Source organism: Melampsora larici-populina (genome assembly GCF_000204055.1).
Source record: "Melampsora larici-populina 98AG31 unplaced genomic scaffold MELLAscaffold_7, whole genome shotgun sequence".
Lineage (NCBI taxonomy): Eukaryota > Fungi > Basidiomycota > Pucciniomycetes > Pucciniales > Melampsoraceae > Melampsora > Melampsora laricis-populina.
This window is the reverse complement of record NW_006768771.1, coordinates 795,257-813,986: the sequence shown is the minus strand read 5'-3', so window position 1 is coordinate 813,986 and position 18,730 is coordinate 795,257. Positions and strand designations below refer to the sequence as shown.

Genomic DNA, 18,730 nt, shown 5'->3' with positions numbered 1-18,730 from the left:
AGCCAGAGGACCCGAGTATGCACCGGGGCATCTCCCCATAAGACTTGATGAAGAATTCACCCTACAACATATTTGCCTCCAACGCCTTTTTCACTGAATCCGCGTATTAACCAATTCATCAGCTTATTACATAGTCAAGAACAATCAATCAATCCCAAACTTTTTTAGGTCTTCCCACTCACCCCTGTGCCCTACCTCGCAGAGAACCTATTTCGTGCGGTAGTTCACATACGGCCACGTGCCAACCCTCAAACACCTTACTAAACTTGTTTACCAAAACAGACCAAAACCAGTTTATGTAGTAACATTTATGATGATTCATTCAAACCCTTTGTGTACATAGCATTGAGCAAACCCCAATAGTAGAAAGGGAATTTAGGTCAGATTAACAAAAAGAGCCAAAAAACCCACAGAGCAAACAAGAAAACCAGTCAAGTGATCCGTCTTTTTTCAATACCTCTAATATGATAATTGTATTCATGTTGATCTTCTTGTAAAAATTGATGAACCAAAATACCTTGACTTTAAAAACATATCTTACAACTTCATATTAATTTCAAATTCACAATCTATAGCCTATAGCCTGTGATCATTAAAAAACCCCATTTCAGCCTTCAGGTATCTTCATTCTGGTCATGAACACTACATACAATCATACCTTTCTTCCATTCACTCAAACTTTTCAACAAAAAAAACTTATCATTATCATTTACAAACCCATCAATCTCATCATCCAATAAAAAATAATCATGTACATCCAAATCCAATCATTATTAAAAAAAATAACTTCACGTTTACCATATCTCAGACACCACTCATCAACTTTTCTCAATTGATCATCATCCTTCTTCATGGAATCCATTCATCAAGTCTACACTCCAAATACATCAAACAATCCAACCCATCTTGTTCCTCCACAAACCCTTCATCATCATCATCATCCTCTCTTCCTTTTCCATTACCATTATCAAATCCCAACCCATCCTCTTCATCATCATCTTCTTGTTGTTTTCCAAACCTTTCACGTTTAGATTTCCGATTCATTAATAAAGATCCGATTCCTCTTTTCAATCCCCAAACCAATTTTTCAAATTCTTCATTCATCCTACAAAACTGACTTACAAAACTTTCTTCTTCTTCTACTTCATATTCTTCAGATCTATTCGAAACAAAACTAGGTTCAACATCCATTCTCAATCTCTTCAGTTCATCAGCTTCATCAAAGATCATCTCTTCTTTTTCATTCTCTTCATCAATTAATCTATACTGTTCTAATTCGATTCGTTTCTTTCTTCTAATCTCTTTCTTAAGGTTTCTTTCTAAATTCGATTTTCGTTGATCTTTTAGATTGGTAAAGGTGAATGAATTAGCTTGTAAGTTGAACGATTTCCATACTTCTCCACATCGATTACAAAGTTCTAAGATTTGTAAAATGATTCGATGAATCGGTTTACACTATTTCGAAACCAACCCAAAAAAAAAGTTATTAAATGAGGATTTCTTCTTTGAAGATTTTTGGTTTTTTCGATTCAACTTACTTCTTCTGAAAGAAACATTAAAAACATTAATTGATTCATCCAATCATGAACCACTTTAATTTTTTGATTCAATTCAATCAATTCAATCTGATCCAACTTTTCGATAATCTTTTCTTTAAACTTGAAGATGATCAAATTCAAAGAATAATCCATCCATAAATTCAAAACCCAATTCAATCGATTCTTCAATTTATAAAACTCTCTTGATTCGATTTGTTCTTCAAACGAAGCACCATTCATAAAACTTAATTTAACTTGATGATCGGTAGGTTTAATTAAGATCAATCGGTTTAAAACTTTCATCGATCTAGAGAATTGAGTCAGTAAGATAAACATCGAATTATAATTCTTTAAGATGATCTCTTCATTAATGATATAATTCATGGGAATCGGTATACTTAATTCGATGTACAAGTTTTCTAAAGATTTAATCGGATCTTGTAAATCATTCGGATGAGATGGTTTTAAGACTTTGAGTTTAGGTAAACATAATTTCAAAACGCTCGGATGATTTAAAACTTCTAAAGATTTCATCAAGTTTTGATTGATGAGTTGGCTATCATACCATCTTTTTGAATTAACATAATCAGGATTGATAGATGAATTATATTGGTCATCAAAATCTTGAAAAATCGAATTGATCAACATTTCAGTTGATGAAGAACCGTGTAAGAAAAATTCATTTAATTCGATTAAATATGATTTCAATTTGGTTGATGACATGAATCGAGTATGTAAAGATTGATGGTTAAGTTGATTACGTGTGGAGAGTTGAGTTCCTAATTTCTTAGCAAGTTCCAACTTAAACCCAGTTCGTCTGATCGACCGAATCTGTAGTCCTTCTCCAATCCTCAAAGTACTTGATGTCCCATAAGATCTTGAACTCTGTGCACAAGGATGAAGTAAAAACGATTTCAAAAGATCCCCTTCTTTCACCACATTAGGTTCGAGTACCATCTCATCCGTTTCACCTTCATTCAAAAGATTCATCAACGTTGGCCAAAGATCTAAAACGATCTCACCAGTTTGTCCCACTTGAAGAAGATTAGTTAATGATCTTGCTTTACCACCTTCTAAGATCTCAACCCCAAATTCCAACAAGACTTCAGGTATATGATCTTGAATGATTTGATGATTTGAATTCCACCATTCATCTGAATTCCATGAATCTCCAAATTCGTTTTCTTTTATAAAATACTCTTGGGAATCTTGTTGAACTAAATCAGGTTTGACTCGATTCGAACTCATCTCGGTTTCATGATAATTTGATAAATATTGGGTTGAATCTATTGATTGAGTGTGTTGTGGTCCAGGTAGTCTTCCATGTAAGATCCATGATCCAACCCAACTCCAAATAGGTTCAAACGTTTCTAGAAAGACTCTTTTGCTTTCTTGAACTGTGATTGGAGAATTGGAGTGTGCATCGAAATGTGATGCTATATGATACAAACGATTGAGAAGTTGTTGACTTTGAACACCAGGATCTCGAGGTAGATTCGAATCCGATATACCGGTCTCCGGGACGCAAGACGCAATAGCAGGAACTAATTCAACCCAACCTAACGAGTTAAGATCGCTATATAGTCGTGATAAGCTAATCACTGTACCGATCTTGCTTTCTTCAAGAGTAGATTGAATTTGTGAGATAGGTAAATTCAAGATCTTGAGTTCAATCGAAGCGAGCAAAGTATCAAAACGTTGTAAAAGTCCAGTTAATGAAGCTACAAATGCTTCCAGAGTTCTTGATCTTCCCACCACACATTCATCTGTAAAGGTTTGAATCATCTTTCGAATTGTTTCTAGACTTGAAAGTAAAGGGATATAAGATTGATATACAGATCTAGATGTACTTTGTGACTGATGTGTCAATCTTGGAGGGTTCTTGACCAACTGTACGTCTCGAGAGTTAGACTTGCAAAAGATCGAATCTCCTCCTAATCCTTGTAAGGCGCTCAAAACTTCACGTACAGCAATCAATTCATCAATAGGTTGATCATCTTCTGATCCAGTTAAAGTAGACCAATATTCCCTTTTCTTGATCTCCATGATCGTTTTTCTATAACTTTCTAAACGGACTTTCCGATCCTCAACCGACTCGATGATACTTAACGAATCAATGGGAATGGGATCCAAGACCGAAGCAGTAGGTTGAGAGATTGATTTGGGTTCTAGACCTATTTCTTCAAGTTCTGCTCTCGAATTCCAATCACTACTTACATTTGATCCTGAATAAGAAGATGAAGAACCAGCATAAAGATCAGTTTGCCAATGATCTCCTTTAAAAGGTTCTTCTTCCATGATCGATTTATAAAGTTTTTGATTCAATTCGGTTTCGGTTTCTACTGGAATCTTTTATGAAAGAAAAAAAATTGACTTGAAATTAGTTTTTTTCTATCTCATATTTTTTCAAAAAAAGAAAGATTTGTAACCTCTGCTTCTTTTTCTTCTTCTTCATGAGATAACATTCCTTTACCTTGGTTTTTCTTGCTTGTTTCATTTGATTTGCTAATTCGATGATTTCTTTATTCGGAGGTGTATGAAGAGCCAAAAGGAATGCCATCATTTGATCATGTTGATTAGACTGAATGAAAATCCAAAACCAAAATCCAAAATCCATCAGTCCAAAAGTTATCTTGAAACCTCTTCAAAGACAACCCACAAGTATATCATTCTCACCAAACCTTTCAATCGATTTAAACTCTTTCAAAAGTAATTCAAGTTCATCAATCAAATCAAGTTGATGATCAAGTTGGTTTCTTTGAATCATTCCATTCCATTTCTTTTGGTTTTCTTCTTTGGATGGTTCATATGATGTTGGATAAAGTAAAATCGTTTGAAGTTTTCTTTTTAAACTTGGTTCGATTTTGTTGGATTCGATCGGTAAGATTGTTTGAAATAGTTTCGTCATGGATGTTGGGGTGGGTGCCATTTTGTTTGAGGGTAATGTTGGGTTCCAAATTCCATCTGAAGTTTCACAATTAAGATCGGTGACTAAAGAACCCGACCCGTTCAATACATCATCTACCACGGGGGGACTCTGAGTCTGGATCTCGTCCTTAAAAGGTCGGGTCAAGAACCGGCCCGACTCTCGCCCATTGATGGGCTCCCGGTGGCCACGCGCGCGCCTCGAGACCGTCCACTCTCCTGCTATTCACAAAGTGACTATGTGGCCGCAGGACGGAAACAAACCCGCCCTCTGACGGGTGCACACCCGCCGGCAGCTGACATGCAGGAACGCCGGTCTGGGGTCGAGGGCATGGCGACACGCCGCTCCAGTATGCGGAGTATGAGATCACTGTCAAAGTCGAAATGCTGAGCAACCTCCTCTCCTCCCCAAAACACAAGTCACCCCAAATCGCGGAGATAAGCTATACGTGAGCAGGCCAGATCAATCTACCACATACTTATTGCCCTTGGCAAGGGAGACAGAGTCACTCAATACGTCCACAGAGAGAATCATAAGGAAGACAAGTTCTCCAGATCACCACACCGCTGCAGCTTGCAGGCTTTAGGAAGGCCCAACAAGTGCTTGCCGAACGCATATCGCTTCCCTCGACAAATAACAGCAAATAAAGCATATCTCGACAGATCTCCCATGTCAGTGAATGACTGCCCTTTGATCCACCAAAACCTGGCCTTTCTTTCCTTCTGACTTCCTCCTTATCACCATTCGTTTCCTCGCCGCATCACAAGTGAAATCCGTTTGTGGAACACTCTGAGCTCCTCGCAAGCGACTTCGAGCGATTTCGTCCAATATAATTCCGACATCAACAATCCACTTTCACCACTTGTACAATCTCTATCTTTTTGGTTGTCAGTGAGGTTTCTCTTGGGCGTCTCTCTCACTATCCGATCTACCTTCTAACTTCCCTTTCATCGCTCGAATGTCTCGATCAAGCGCTCTCTATCATTAAAAACATTAATCTCACCTCGTGCGCTTTTTTCTGATCTGCTCCAGGTTAGTCGCAAGACTAAGTCAAAATCCCATTAGTTGACCTCGCCGCAACCTCTCACCATATCAATGGCCCAACGTACCAATCCACCTAACCCATGTCAGTTCGCAACCGCTCTAAGTTTGCATTGCTGCTGCGTCGAGATATCCACTGATATGTTCGCTGTTTGCTAGACTTTGAATTACTCTCCACTGTGGCTTCAAATCCACAGTGGAAATGCTTGGTGTGTTACCGAGTGATGGGGACCATCGGCGCGCATGCCAAATCACAGCCTCACCTCGATGCAGTCGCCCGTTATGAGGCTTCCCTCGCGGCGGAACGGGTTATTCCTGGCCTCGTAGACGACGCAAACCGACAGCAAGAGGTGGATCCTACACCTCTTAATGATCTGTTCGCCGAAGAAAGACCACGCACCAACACACCTGAAAGCGAAAGGCCCCTATCTCCTCTTTCATTTCTCCGTGCCTTCGATTTTGCAGAAGGGAACCAAGATCTAGACAATTCCGACGTTGACATTGATCTCGACAAACTTACCGCAGCCATTCACGCAATGGAGGATGATGAATGGGGTCCAGGCGACGAGGCGCAGGACGAAGCCAGTCTCGAGGCTGACTTGCGTACTGGAGTGCTTCCCGATCCTTCAGCTTGGCACCCATTTAAGAAGAAAGAGGTATGTTTTTACTGTTTGTTCTGTCCTAAGTCTTAGTTCCCAAAAGGTCGATTTCTCCGTAATAACACCTGCACTTCGCTTTCACTTGCTCGTAATAGCACGTGGTGGCGTTATTAATCATTGGATCCACTCGCAGTATCCTATCACGTTCCCAATACCACCGAATACGCTCCATCTTGCTTATCTGCGACGTTGGCCTACCTGAGTGGGGTGCGTTACGTGCGTTAAGTAAGCGACTCAAGAAGAACCTTGGGCTTCAGGTCTCTGAAAGGACAAGCCCGCACGGGAAGCCACTTTTTGGCTTAAAAGTGCAGACCATAATTAGCAACGTGGGCACTTTTTCATAGTGGTCATATATGAATAGTTGGCTAATATGTTTTATATATTACAGGAACTTGCGAACCCTTTGGTCAGCCCTCATTTGGTTTGTCTTCCTGAATTGCCGACGACCGAGCCAATCAACAGGTTATCACAGTCGCAAAAGTGGCGCGAATGCTTCAGCAAAGACCTGCGTGTGCAAATGGTGGTCTCCCGGGGAAAGCACTGGTTCATATACGAGCCTGTACAACTATTTTCTCGGCAGGTTATTGTCCCAGCATTCTTTTTCCAGCAAAACGGGAGTACAATGGCGAAATGCCTCCCCACGACTGTTCAAAACGATCACGACGGCCAATCCCTTTCATTAGTTATCCCAGCCGAACCATCTTTTGACTCCAACCTCTTTGAAACCATCGACGTCAAGGAGTTTTGGAAACAATCCGCCGATATCACTTTACATAACCACGGATTAACTCTTTCTGAACATATACATCGTCCGTCTTTCTTATTTGACACTCACAATGATATTGATTTCGACGTCAATATAACTGATGTTATTCTTTACCCCAGAGGAAACCCCAGCCGGCTTGCAGCAATTTAACCTCCTCAACCCTTGGCGCCTACGCGCAAAAGGGCGGGTAATCAAGCACATCCCAATTACCTTGTATTCTGACGATACATCCGGGAATGTCTCTAAATCCTGGAACAAGCACATGAGTGTCTTCTTTACACTCGCTGGCCTTCCTCCTCATATGACCAATGAGGAATACAATATACATTTCCTCGCCACCTCGAATTGCGCTTCGGCACTGGAATTACTTGATGAGGTCGTTGATGACATCAAGTTAGGTTATTTTGTCTTCATCAGCCTGATGCAGCCGACTCTTATTAACCGGTTCTGTAATTCCAGCGAACACAGTACCCACGGATTCACCGCATACGACCACGCCACCGGCACCGAGGTCCTCGCGATGGTGGTGGTTTTATTCCACCTGGGGGATGGCCCCATGCATGCGGAAATTAGTAACACCACAAACCCTGCCAACACTTTGACCCCCTGTCGCATTTGTGATTTACAAGTGATGCAAATGAGTGACAAAAAGAACGAGCAGTATGTTTCCGACTTTATTGGGGTCGATTTAGACGGTGAACAGGTTCGTGTCCGCTTGGTGACCGTGTCCCTCACCATTCTGTCACTTGCTTTTGTTTATCATGTTGCTCGATTGTTCCTTCTTCTATTCCAGTTCTCTTTGCCCAAACGCGACTGGGATGTCACCCGCGCGAGGGCTCACGAATTATGGCAAATGGCCCAAAGGCCTCACAGCAAAACATCAGTTGAAGCGGAAGCACGGAAGTACGGGTTCCGCGACTCAATCTTGGACTACTTCCTCCAAAAGGTTCACCTGGCTCATGATTCACCTGAGGCTTTTAATGTACGCGATCTTTGCGATGACTTGAATCGAGACATGGGAGACCGTTTGTTTAACCCTATGTTGCGGCTGAGAGGTACGTTGGTCTTTTTTTTCGCATTTTCCCTTTGCGCGGCAAGAGTCCAACAGTTCTTCTTCACAGGGTTTAACGGTCACCAAGACACCCCCGTAGAAACTCTGCACATCGTGCTCCTTGGCATTGCCAAATATCTTTTTCGCGACACGATGAAGGGACTTGGGCCAATCAAACCCGGTTCTAATCGCTACCGCGAATTGTCGGCTAGGTGGCGCAGTTTCAACAGGAAAGGCCTGAATATGGCGAAAATACAACCTCATACTCTCATTATTCACTATCAGAGCTTAGTTGGGAAGGACTTTCAGACCATCCTTCAAGCGGCCCCTTTTGTATTACTCGATCTCATTCCAGACCACAACAAGCGATACTTATGGATCCGCCTGTGTATTCTAGGATCCTTTGTCTTTCAGAACGAAAGTTCTGACTTGGAAACTTATCTGCGAGAGATGGAGGCAAACATCTTAATGTTTTTCCATGCACTGATGCAGACTACGGCGCAATGGGTTAACAAACCCAAATTCCACATGCTCTGCCACATGAAGGACTTGATTGAGCGGTTTGGACCGGCGAGCTTATTCACCACGCAAAAGTTCGAATGTTATAACGGGGTGTTGCGAGCCGCTTCTGTTCATTCCAATCGCCAGGCGCCTGGGCGTGACATCGCAAACACGTTCAATAATTATCAACTCATGCGGGGCCTTCTATCTGGGAATACGTTCTTTGATAAGGAATTGGATGGACGCTGCACAGCTGGACCTGAAGTCGTAGGACTGCTGCAAAGGATGCCTGACCTCCGCAAGGCTATGGGGCTGGATCCCAAAGCAAATCGAACTGGGCTACTTGCCATTGGCTGTACGCAATTCTTTTTGAGTGATATTCAGCGGCGCCAACGCTAATATGACTTTTTCTTCTGTCTCTGTCAGCGCGAGTCGAGGGAGCTACAGAAATTCCTGCATTCCTTCTGAATGAAGCACCAGAGTGTGACTGGATTCAACATCAGAGTGTTGATTTGTGCAACAATCAGACAGTGGAAATGTGCGACTTCGTGAAGGTGAGTTTGTTAAACTCCCGCCTGGTGTAGACAAAATGCTCACGTCATCTTTCCAGCTTAAACACGACAACCAGGTGTATCAAGTGGATGGTATCTGGAAGCCCGCTGGAGGAGGAGCTCACAAAGCGGTCATGCTCCTTCAGGAAACGCGTGAAGGGCCCATATCCCCTTTTTACGGGCTGCGTGAAATATTAAGGACCGTAAAAAAGAAGTGGTACAAAGTGACGGTAAGTTGATCATATTATCTCTCCTTCGCAATAACTCTGCTACTTTATTTATTCAGTACTGATGGTCCTTTCAGGATGTGTTCTGCCTTGTTAACGTGCAACATAATTGCAACCAATCCAAATGCAAAGTCCAGGATGGTGCCAAGAAACGCCTTGAACGGAGGGAAACGTCGGCAAGGATCAGCACCATAGTGCATAAAGAAACGGACTACTTCATTGTGAACAGTGCGGGCCACTACTCAGCAGAAATGCATTGATCAGTGGCGCGAGTTCCGAGTCGCACGTTTTCGCCGGCTGAATGGTTGGCCGCCATTCAAGCAGGAATCAAAGTTTGGCTATCTGTTCCGGTCAAACCTCGAAAGAAGAGGCAAACAACAAAGGCTAAGGGTAAACAAACAGAATTGAATGAAGAAGAAGCAGCACTGGATGACTCTGACTACTCGGATTGAGGCGCTCTTGGTGACTCCAGGTGTAAAAGAAATGGAGTAACCTTGTGTTTGATTTGAAAATATATTCTCTGATTCTTTGTGACATTTGTGAAATAAAACCCAGATTACCATGCCTCTTTCAAAAAATTTCGAGTGTGCATGGTGTGCATGTTTGCAAAGTCCATTTTTGCAAGTTCATGACAGTGATAAAGCGGTCACTGCCCAAAATTGGGCAGCTTGGGCAGTTACCGCTTTACACCGCGTGCCTCAAGCGTTTTCCTAAACGGGAAATCTATGGCGACGCGAATACTCCTGTGCGCTCTTTCGTGAAGAATGCGAGGACTGACCAATCACAGATGGCGGCTTCACCCCCTTGCTTCGAAGAGACCTTCAACACGCGCGTGTCCCCTGAGATAAAATCTGTCTCTCTCGCATGATCTCACTGCTCATGCATCTCAATTCATTGCAGTGAAGTCACTCTCCACTTTTCAAAAGCCATTTCAAACTCGTCTTTAAGCCACTTTGAATAGATTCATCGTTGTTTCTCTCGTTGTTTCTCAAACATGTCTTCTCAACCTCTCAATAACCGTGCTCAACCGTACTCTTTAACGACCCCAAGGGGCGTCAGTAAGCCTCAACTCGCTCTTCTTTCGTTTTATCCTCTCACACCATTACTGGCGGCTAACCCCCAACGGATATCTTTAGGAAACCCCATCGGCGCGACCTCTGCCAACCGAGCACTCGCTCGCAGCGTTCGAGGTTCCGGGTCAGCCTCCGCCACCAATGACGATGTCAGTCTTGTCTTCTCTGTTTCCCAATTTCAGAACTGTCAGAACTGACCAATCGGTCACTTGTTCTTTTGTTAATTTTGCCGCATCCAGACCAACGAGCCTGATACTAATGTGATTGACGGAAATCAGATCATGGCGGCGATCACCAGCTTGAATGCCACGATGGTCAAGGAGTTTTTGGTCCTCTCCGACAACCTCCAACAAGACACTGTCAAGTCCGATGAAGACATAGCTACTTTGTCTCACAAGTTGGACGAAGATCTCAATGCGGTAGCTGAACAAATTGAGGCTCAGCTGTTGACTTTGTCTAACAAATTGGACCAAGTCATTGAGACTGTGGAAGGGCAACCTCAAGCTCCTGGCGCGGCCGCGGCGGCGCCTGTCGCTCAACCGGCTGCCATCCAACCCTGGGACTTCACACCAGCCCTTAAAGTTAGTTCTTGCTGACTGTAATTTTGTGTCTTCTTTATTTTTTCTTCATCTCTCTTTAATTATTTCTGACCAAATCGAAAAATTATCACGTTATTAGGACAGGGTGTATGGTTTTGCATACGATTCGGTGGCCCAACCAAACATCGCCGCTTATACCGCTCGTGAAACTCCAGCTGGTGACATTATGGCAAACTCATTATATAACATCATCAAGGTACAATGTCGTTCCCAAGGTCAATTTTTTCGCCATTTGTTTCGTAACCGCCGTGTTTTTTTTTTCTGTTGTAGCAACGAATTAGAAATATCCCCGGCGATTGGGCTACTGGTCAACTGCCTCCGGTTGTCAATGGTGTCCAGAGCGTTGCCGGGACTCAAAAGTACAACACTTTGGTGAAAACTGCCGGGAAACACGCACAAGAGCGTCTCCATATCTTGGTCAGACAACTTTCCCTCTGGCGCATCTTGGGCTCATACACCTTACTGAGCCATACTTGAAATAGGTTTTACATAACATCAAGAACAATCCTGAGTCAACCGTTCCCTGCCTCAAACGCCTCCTCCATCATGTAAGTTAGGTCTCTCTCTCTGATCCTCATGTGCGGTCAAATTCACCGTGGCACGGTCAAACTTTCTGGGTGACCTTTCTTTTTTCCTGTTTTTTGGGTCTTTGTATAACTCCGTTAGATTGCATCCCAGTGCGGTGAGGTCAAGGTCGCGGGGGACTTCATGGCCTATTGGCCGACTACCTCTGTGGCTCACCGCATCCGAATTGCCTACATTGTAAGTGCGCCTCCTTGTGGTGGCATCCATGTAGATCGCTTGTTGACTAATCAAATCATTGAACTCACAGCGACGTGAGGCCATTCGCATTTTCCAATTGCTTCGAAATGGGGGTGGCGGAGGGAATATTTGGAGCCGAGTTGATAGGCAGCTCCATAAATTGAGTGTGCAGGGTACCTTATATACTTCCGCGTAAGTCTATAAATCATTCTGTTTTATATATATAGTTCATCACTAAACCTTTTTTTGGCCCAACAGGTTTTACAAGCTTATTTATGAAACCGATCGCGCAACCTTTGATGGCGAGGGTTTTTTTGTTGATGTTGACCCAAAGGTCACCTTCGATTTACCTTCGGAAGAGGAGATCCAAGAGGAAATGGAACGCTTGGAAACAGCAGGGGGATCTATGGTTCTAACTGACTAAACCACGTCACCTTTTGGCAAATGCATATTCTTGCCACTTTAGTTTCCTTGTTCTTTCTTTTCTCTTGTGGAGCCATCAAAGTTGTACAAAGATGATATCTGGCATCTTAGATAACATCTTCAATAGGCCCTTCCGCCCCAGAATGTCTGTAATCCTCTCGTGCGAAATGTACAGGCTTTCATGCCTATCGCTCCACTGTCATAAGTCCGTTTGAATCTTATTCATAATTCCCAAACGCGCCGCAATTGCTGAGCTTATTTTGCCCAAATGGCTGGAATCTGATCCAATAAGCAAGGTCAAGTGATGGTCTACTGGCCATTTGAACCCTCTAGACCGCCGCAAGGCTGCACGCGGACGCTTATACAACACTTAAATTCCGACTCTATGGCCCTCTTTGAACCGCCAGTTGGGCGAATTGACGGTGTTCCCACTCTGACCTGCAAATGACCGCCACTCACTGCGGTAGGATGGCCCGGCCTATGGCGGCCGGGCGCGCCCGGCGGTTGACGGTCGAGATACCCCCGTGGTGTACCCGGGTATGCTACACATGTGTATCTTGACATATGGAATCCAGCCTCACCTGCACAACCTTGTCCAATTGATCATGATCATTTTGCCTGCTTTCATGATTCATCTTAACCCTTCTAAAACCTTGAAAGGATACCACTCTGACCAAACTTGAACACCAAACTTGGAACCATCAATAAAGTTTAACTTGTGAATAGAAATGATCTTCATATATTGTAGTGAGCAATTGAGTTATGTATGATGTCCAGTTGACCAATATCTCGAGTAAAACTTCAGGTAATTATTGAAACTCAATTCCATTAAAGATTCTGAAGAAATTAATAATGATTTATGTAAACCAAAAAAAATCATAAGAGTTGTAGAAAACCATTCCCAAAATTGAAAGGGTTTTTGAGATGATATTTAGTTTTTACATCATTCCAAAAAAGACATTCATCAATCAAAGAAAATTACTTAAATAAACTCATCCATCAAATTTCCAACTCCCCAAAAAATCAAGACCTGAACCAAACCCTCAATGATAAATTAAACCCAACCCAAGGATCCATCAAAGAATTGAACTTACTTTGAGAATAGGTATCACTTCAATCATAAATAAGTTTATATAATATTAAGCATTTAACTTCACTAAGGATACACAACATACAGATCAACAATCATATCAAATCACACAGTTTTTTCGGGAAGAGGGGAGAATTCTACAAAAATCAATTAATAAAATAGTGAAAAAAAGAATCTTTGAAAAAAATGACAATTTGTTTTGTTTATATTATTCCTTTATGATTTAGTTTTTCTATTTCTTCAAGTGTTGGAAAAAGTTTCATTTAGGTTCACCTCTATTCCCAAGAAAAGTCCCAAGATCAGCATCCAGATTACCCAACCAAAAATCACGAAAAAGCAAAAAAAATCACTGACCCAACCCTCCACCATTGTTTCATACAACTATAACCATCTCTATCAAAACTCAAATTCGGATCACAAAAACACTTTCCATTAAGATGAAACCTATCTAAATCATTAGGACAATGCATAAAAGGAGGATGCCGATAAGCAATATCATCAAACTGATGAAGACTTTCAAAAGGTAAGAATAAAGCAGCTGCAAGTGAATGAACAGGTGCATCTCCCCATCTTTCATAAAAAAATCCTCCGTGTTGGTCTAGATAATTAAAGTAGGAGGTATAGGCTTTTGAACGCCAAAAGTTCATGTTACCGATTTCAAAGTTTGACCAGAAATGACATAGGTTATAGGTTCCATTAATTCCTTGGGATAGATCGTCTATTATGAAATTCAGGGCACTGTTGGGGTGCAGGTATTGAGGATTGAGTTTGATGAAGGATTGGGTGGTTGACCATAAACTTTCGATCGTCGCTTTGTATTCATAAAGTGTAATTGTAAATCCATATTGTTTTTTGTTTTCTTGCATCTGGTGTTTCAGATTGGATTGCAAAGAGAAAAATTCGTGAGTTAGTTGAAGGTTTGATGGGAGTGAAATTCGGGATAGTCTTACAAATAAGAATGGATCGTAATCTACATCACAATAATATTCGACTGTAAAAGCAATTAATACGTTGTTTAGATTCATTTGGATTTGGTGAGGATCAAGTGATGAATGAACTTACCTCCAGGTTCAACTCTCCAATAATAATCAAATTGCATCATTAATGGATGACGAAAGAAGAAACTATTGATCCCGAAACATTAACATCAGATCATCAAGTTTGAAGAAGAACTTTGGATTGTCTCGGAAGTACCTACCCAGATTGATAACGACACCATATGTCGATAAGATTCACTAACACCATTAATGATCTTATTGGATTCCATTTCTTTTCGTTTTTCAGAGGCTTTAGTTTGATCAATGTAAAGATGGATAACTCCAATGGTCTTTTGGAATCAAACCGAAATAAAACTTTAGAACGAGTCATTGAAGAGATTTGGGTTTTGAAATTCTCTTCAAAAGGTTTTTCATTCAAAAACACCCATGGATACTTTAAATTTGAATGATAAGAAAATATTAGTTTTTCAAGTACCAAGATCAAGATGTTTTTTTGTTTAGTGGATTGAGGTTTGACTTACACCTAGTTTCCTATTCACTCGATCTTCTACACCTCTCATACTAGCCATCATCGAAACCAATTCTTCATTCCTAACCAAACTAACAAAAGTAGCATTAGATCGTTTGAAGGTGTTCATCTTTAAAGGGTTTATATCAGGAGGATATCTAAGACCATTGATCGGATCTATTGAAAATTCAGGTTCGATTCCATGAAGTTGATCATCTTTTGTATCCCATCTGTCTTTGAGTTTTGATGATGGTGTTAAGTAGATCCAGATCGGTTTGGTTCTTGTTTTGATGAGTGCATTGGTTTTTGTCCATAAGTTTGTGGGTTTGATGATTAGTGAAAATGATGAGATGATGGCGATGATGAATAAGAAGGATAGTAATGATCGAATTGGTTTTGAACTTAGTGCGTGTAATGGGTTTCTTAGTCTTTGATTGTGGATTGGATGATTAGTTGATGAATGTGAATGTGAATGTGATGGAGTGATGGGTGAGGTACTCTGTATCAGATCGCGCCAAGCCCCCATGTTTCAAGTTGATTGTGAATTGGATTGTGAATTGATTTTAGAAGAAAAAGGAAGTCAACAGAGAAGAATGGAACTTGAAGTGATAATGAAATGTTAAAAGGTTGATTACTGATTTGGATTATCCCTTGCTTTATGATTCATCATCCCTTTCATTGTCATTTTCATTTTACAATCAGAATCAGAATTAGGAATCAGATTAACTTTATAACTTCACCCTTTCTTCAACTTTGTTTGTATCTATCTATGTTGTATGTTCTAGATATCTGATCATCATCAATGACATGCCAATCATCCAAGATTATCTTCAAAAGATACGCTTAAAACTCTCACAAAGAAATGATAAGTTGCCCTGTCCCCGAAAGATTGAGCATACTTGAACTCTCACTTGTGCTGCCGCAGTGATTACCTTTCGGAGAGATACCGATGCCTCTTCTCGAGTCTCAGGTTAAACTTAGATGGTGAAAAGGTGTTGTACACACCAATTACTCTTCAAAGCTGATGACATCCTTGCTTGTGGAACATACAAAATAGAAACCACAAACTTGGCCCTGACTGGAGGTCTGGTGTATTACAGAGAACTCGATTCTGAACCACAAGATATCCTGGTTTTGATTGGCTTTATCAAGGAATGGACATTCAATTCATTACAAGAACACCCTGCCCGTTTATAAGAGAAACAGAGGAGAACCGGCTTTCGGGTCGGGGGTTTTCTGAGAGTGTGTTTTCAGTTTGAGAAATTTATTTCTCATATTCAACTCATTCAAACTTCAGCATCGCTTTCATACACACAATCTTGAACCATCAAGATTGATAAAAATGAAGACTCCCTCAAAGAAAGCCAAAAAACGAGTGACTCGAACCAAGAAAAGATCAATAGAAACTCAACCTGATCGATTATCTCGATTACCAGACGAACTTCTTCTTGAGATTATAGGATATTTAATTCAACAACCTAGTACTTATCTTGAAAACCAACGTCAAAAGATTCATCAAGGTTCTACTCAATTCTCGGGAAAACGTTCTAGATTATGGCTCTATGAACATCAACCTGAATCACCTATCATGACTGATTTTCAAGCGTTTTCAATGCTGAATCGTAAGATTTATTGTATTTGTAGACCGATCATTTGGAAGGTGAGATAGTTCCTTCAGTGATGATAGTGTACTTCTCATTACAATATGATGCTGAATTTCTTTCATTCTTATATGCTAGTCTCTCAGCTTTCCCTCTCTGATGTCTAGTCCAATGTCGTTCTGGAATAGTGAAATGTTACCGAAACATGGATGTCATGTTAAAGTATTAGATGTTTCATTAAGAAGAGAATGGCTAAAGAAAACTCGAAAACCGCTTTCTATCAAACGCTTTCTCCGAAACAAAGATTCACATCACTATTCACTTCGAACCAAACCTATTAAGTTTATTCAAGACGACAATGAGTATTGGGAAGTCGATAAACTTCATTCTGATAATCTAGCCGTTTACGATGATCTAGGGATGCGTAACTCTTACCCGAACGCTGCGATTCGTACTCGGTTTGGTCTTTGTCCTGAGAACCTTGTCAAAGTTCTTTCTTATTGTGAAAACATCAACACACTTCATCTCAGAGCTCCAAGTAATGGGTATGCAGATAACGACTGGGACGAACAGCTAACCATGGGTTCCAATCTTAAACCATTGTTTTCGGATCTCGAGCATCTTCAACATCTGAAGATCCAAGGTGCTGAGTGGTCCAACATCTATGGAGAGTGCATTCTCGAACCTCTCATGCGTCTCACCCTCCTTGAAACCCTCGAACTTAGTCATCTTTCAGTGGGCAAATTCGAAGACGAAGGTGAACTTCTCAATTGTTTTGCCGAGATGGAAAATCTCAAAGAACTTACACTCAGAAGAATGGAAATTAGCTACAGTCCAATCTATTGTGAAGAAGGACCTCCTGAATTAGTTCGACTGATCATTGAAGATTGTGAAAACCTTTGTTTATCAAAAACACCTTTGTTTGTGAATGCTTGGGCACCTGATCTGACTTATTTAGACATTAGATTTATTGATGATTGGAAACCTATTCAAGAATTCCATCAATTTAACTTGGCGGATTTAACTCATCTAACGATCAGATCATCTTACAAATTCGATTCTTTACAATGCTTTTCAAATTGTAAAAACCTTTCTCATCTTAGTCTTGTACGATTTGGAAAAGATAAACAAACGAAATTTTCCGAATCGATCATGGCTAATATCTTTCCTAAACTGAAGGTCTTATCTTTTTATACACATCATTCAAGTATCACACTTGATTCATTGGTCGATCTTCAATTGTTTCCAATAGATGTGTTTTGTAAATCTAAGGAGATTGAACTGAGAGTCTTGTGTGAAGAAACTTATCATGGAACTCTATATGATGGATCAATGCTTCATGCAACTCCGGATTGAAGATCAGACACTGATGGATTTGAAATGAGATGAAGTTTTCAATTTTTTGGTAGAAGAGCTAGATGTATTTATTGTGAATAGATTCAATTTTTTTTGGAATATAATCAGTTTCATTAAAGTCTATTTTAGCTAAGGGCTCAATTGGATGTCTTAGAAAAACTGTATCTGGTTAGAAACAACACCAAAGTCAGTGGCTCTATTCCAGATATCCTATCTTGGTAGATAGAGTATATGATTTTTACTAAACAAACAAGCTGTTTGACAACAATATCTGACCAGAGATCATTACAATATGTCAATTGTCAGATATTTGTCCATATACAGCCTTGAAGCTATATCTAAGACAAATATCTGTATCATCATCTTCCTCCATCAAGCTTGGTCATCCTTTCCATATCACCACACATCTTCACGCCTCTCTTCAATAAATGACATTCTTCCTTTCCATTCACAGCCCCCAACTACTGGTCACTGGCAGGCCAGTACATCTGATGTCTCCAAAATGTTTTCAACAAAAATTCAATTTGTTTTCAGCATAACATTCATCTGCTATCAAGATGTTTTGGGTCAGTTACCAGCAAAATATGTCATCCCACCAAAATTGAGATGATGTCATACAGCATCATAAACCTGTATAAACCTGCTCCCGTATCTCCCCACCAAGAATATATAGTTTATTAACCTTTGTGACATAAATTGACTGAGTTATTGAGGCTTAAAAAAAAAACGGACAAAAAATACTATTTTTGTACTATACCTCAGAATTGATTCTGGAAAATCTTCCACCTTCATCAATATACATACACAAAAGAGTTGATATTCCTTTTGAAAACATGTTTCTCCACATTTTTGTCCCCTAAAGCCTTCCTGTACAGGCAGTATTTCTATATGTAATTGTGGTGTGTACATGAGCAGTCAACAATTTGATGGATTCTTTGTTTCTAGGCAGAATATGGCAAAGTTTATGGCAATTTTTTTTGTCAAATACCATCTACATGTATATCAATCAAATTCAGAATGATTTTGGCAATATGTTGCCTCAAAATTTTTATTGAGGCAA

The 18,730-nt window shown here is 40.6% G+C and overlaps 5 protein-coding genes across 5 annotated transcripts; 3 read left to right on the top strand and 2 right to left on the bottom strand.

Moving 5' to 3' along the window:
• Positions 1 to 451: 451 nt before the first annotated feature.
• Positions 452 to 1,191, bottom strand: MELLADRAFT_71121 (uncharacterized protein; the record flags this gene model as incomplete). Its single annotated transcript, XM_007406721.1, has 1 exon — positions 452 to 1,191. One exon carries the CDS (start codon positions 1,189 to 1,191, stop codon positions 850 to 852), a length of 342 nt encoding a protein of 113 aa, XP_007406783.1.
• A 4,538-nt stretch (positions 1,192 to 5,729) lies between these two features.
• Positions 5,730 to 6,366, top strand: MELLADRAFT_95194 (uncharacterized protein; the record flags this gene model as incomplete). The annotated part of the gene is made up of 2 exons (XM_007406956.1): positions 5,730 to 6,161; positions 6,208 to 6,366. The coding sequence occupies 2 exons, from the start codon at positions 5,730 to 5,732 to the stop codon at positions 6,364 to 6,366; spliced, it is 591 nt and encodes a 196-aa protein (XP_007407018.1).
• A 3,888-nt stretch (positions 6,367 to 10,254) lies between these two features.
• Positions 10,255 to 12,118, top strand: MELLADRAFT_95193 (uncharacterized protein; the record flags this gene model as incomplete). The annotated part of the gene is made up of 9 exons (XM_007406957.1): positions 10,255 to 10,318; positions 10,397 to 10,482; positions 10,573 to 10,914; positions 11,012 to 11,128; positions 11,203 to 11,349; positions 11,415 to 11,480; positions 11,611 to 11,694; positions 11,765 to 11,886; positions 11,953 to 12,118. The coding sequence occupies 9 exons, from the start codon at positions 10,255 to 10,257 to the stop codon at positions 12,116 to 12,118; spliced, it is 1,194 nt and encodes a 397-aa protein (XP_007407019.1).
• Positions 12,119 to 13,466: 1,348 nt separating this feature from the next.
• MELLADRAFT_103790 (family 15 glycosyltransferase) lies at positions 13,467 to 14,843 on the bottom strand (the record flags this gene model as incomplete). Its single annotated transcript, XM_007406720.1, has 6 exons — positions 13,467 to 13,482; positions 13,562 to 14,073; positions 14,158 to 14,198; positions 14,270 to 14,331; positions 14,419 to 14,534; positions 14,727 to 14,843. The coding sequence occupies 6 exons, from the start codon at positions 14,841 to 14,843 to the stop codon at positions 13,467 to 13,469; spliced, it is 864 nt and encodes a 287-aa protein (XP_007406782.1).
• A 2,283-nt stretch (positions 14,844 to 17,126) lies between these two features.
• On the top strand, positions 17,127 to 17,843 carry MELLADRAFT_71120 (uncharacterized protein; the record flags this gene model as incomplete). Its single annotated transcript, XM_007406958.1, has 1 exon — positions 17,127 to 17,843. The coding sequence occupies one exon, from the start codon at positions 17,131 to 17,133 to the stop codon at positions 17,668 to 17,670; it is 540 nt and encodes a 179-aa protein (XP_007407020.1).
• Between the last annotated feature and the right edge of the window lie 887 nt (positions 17,844 to 18,730).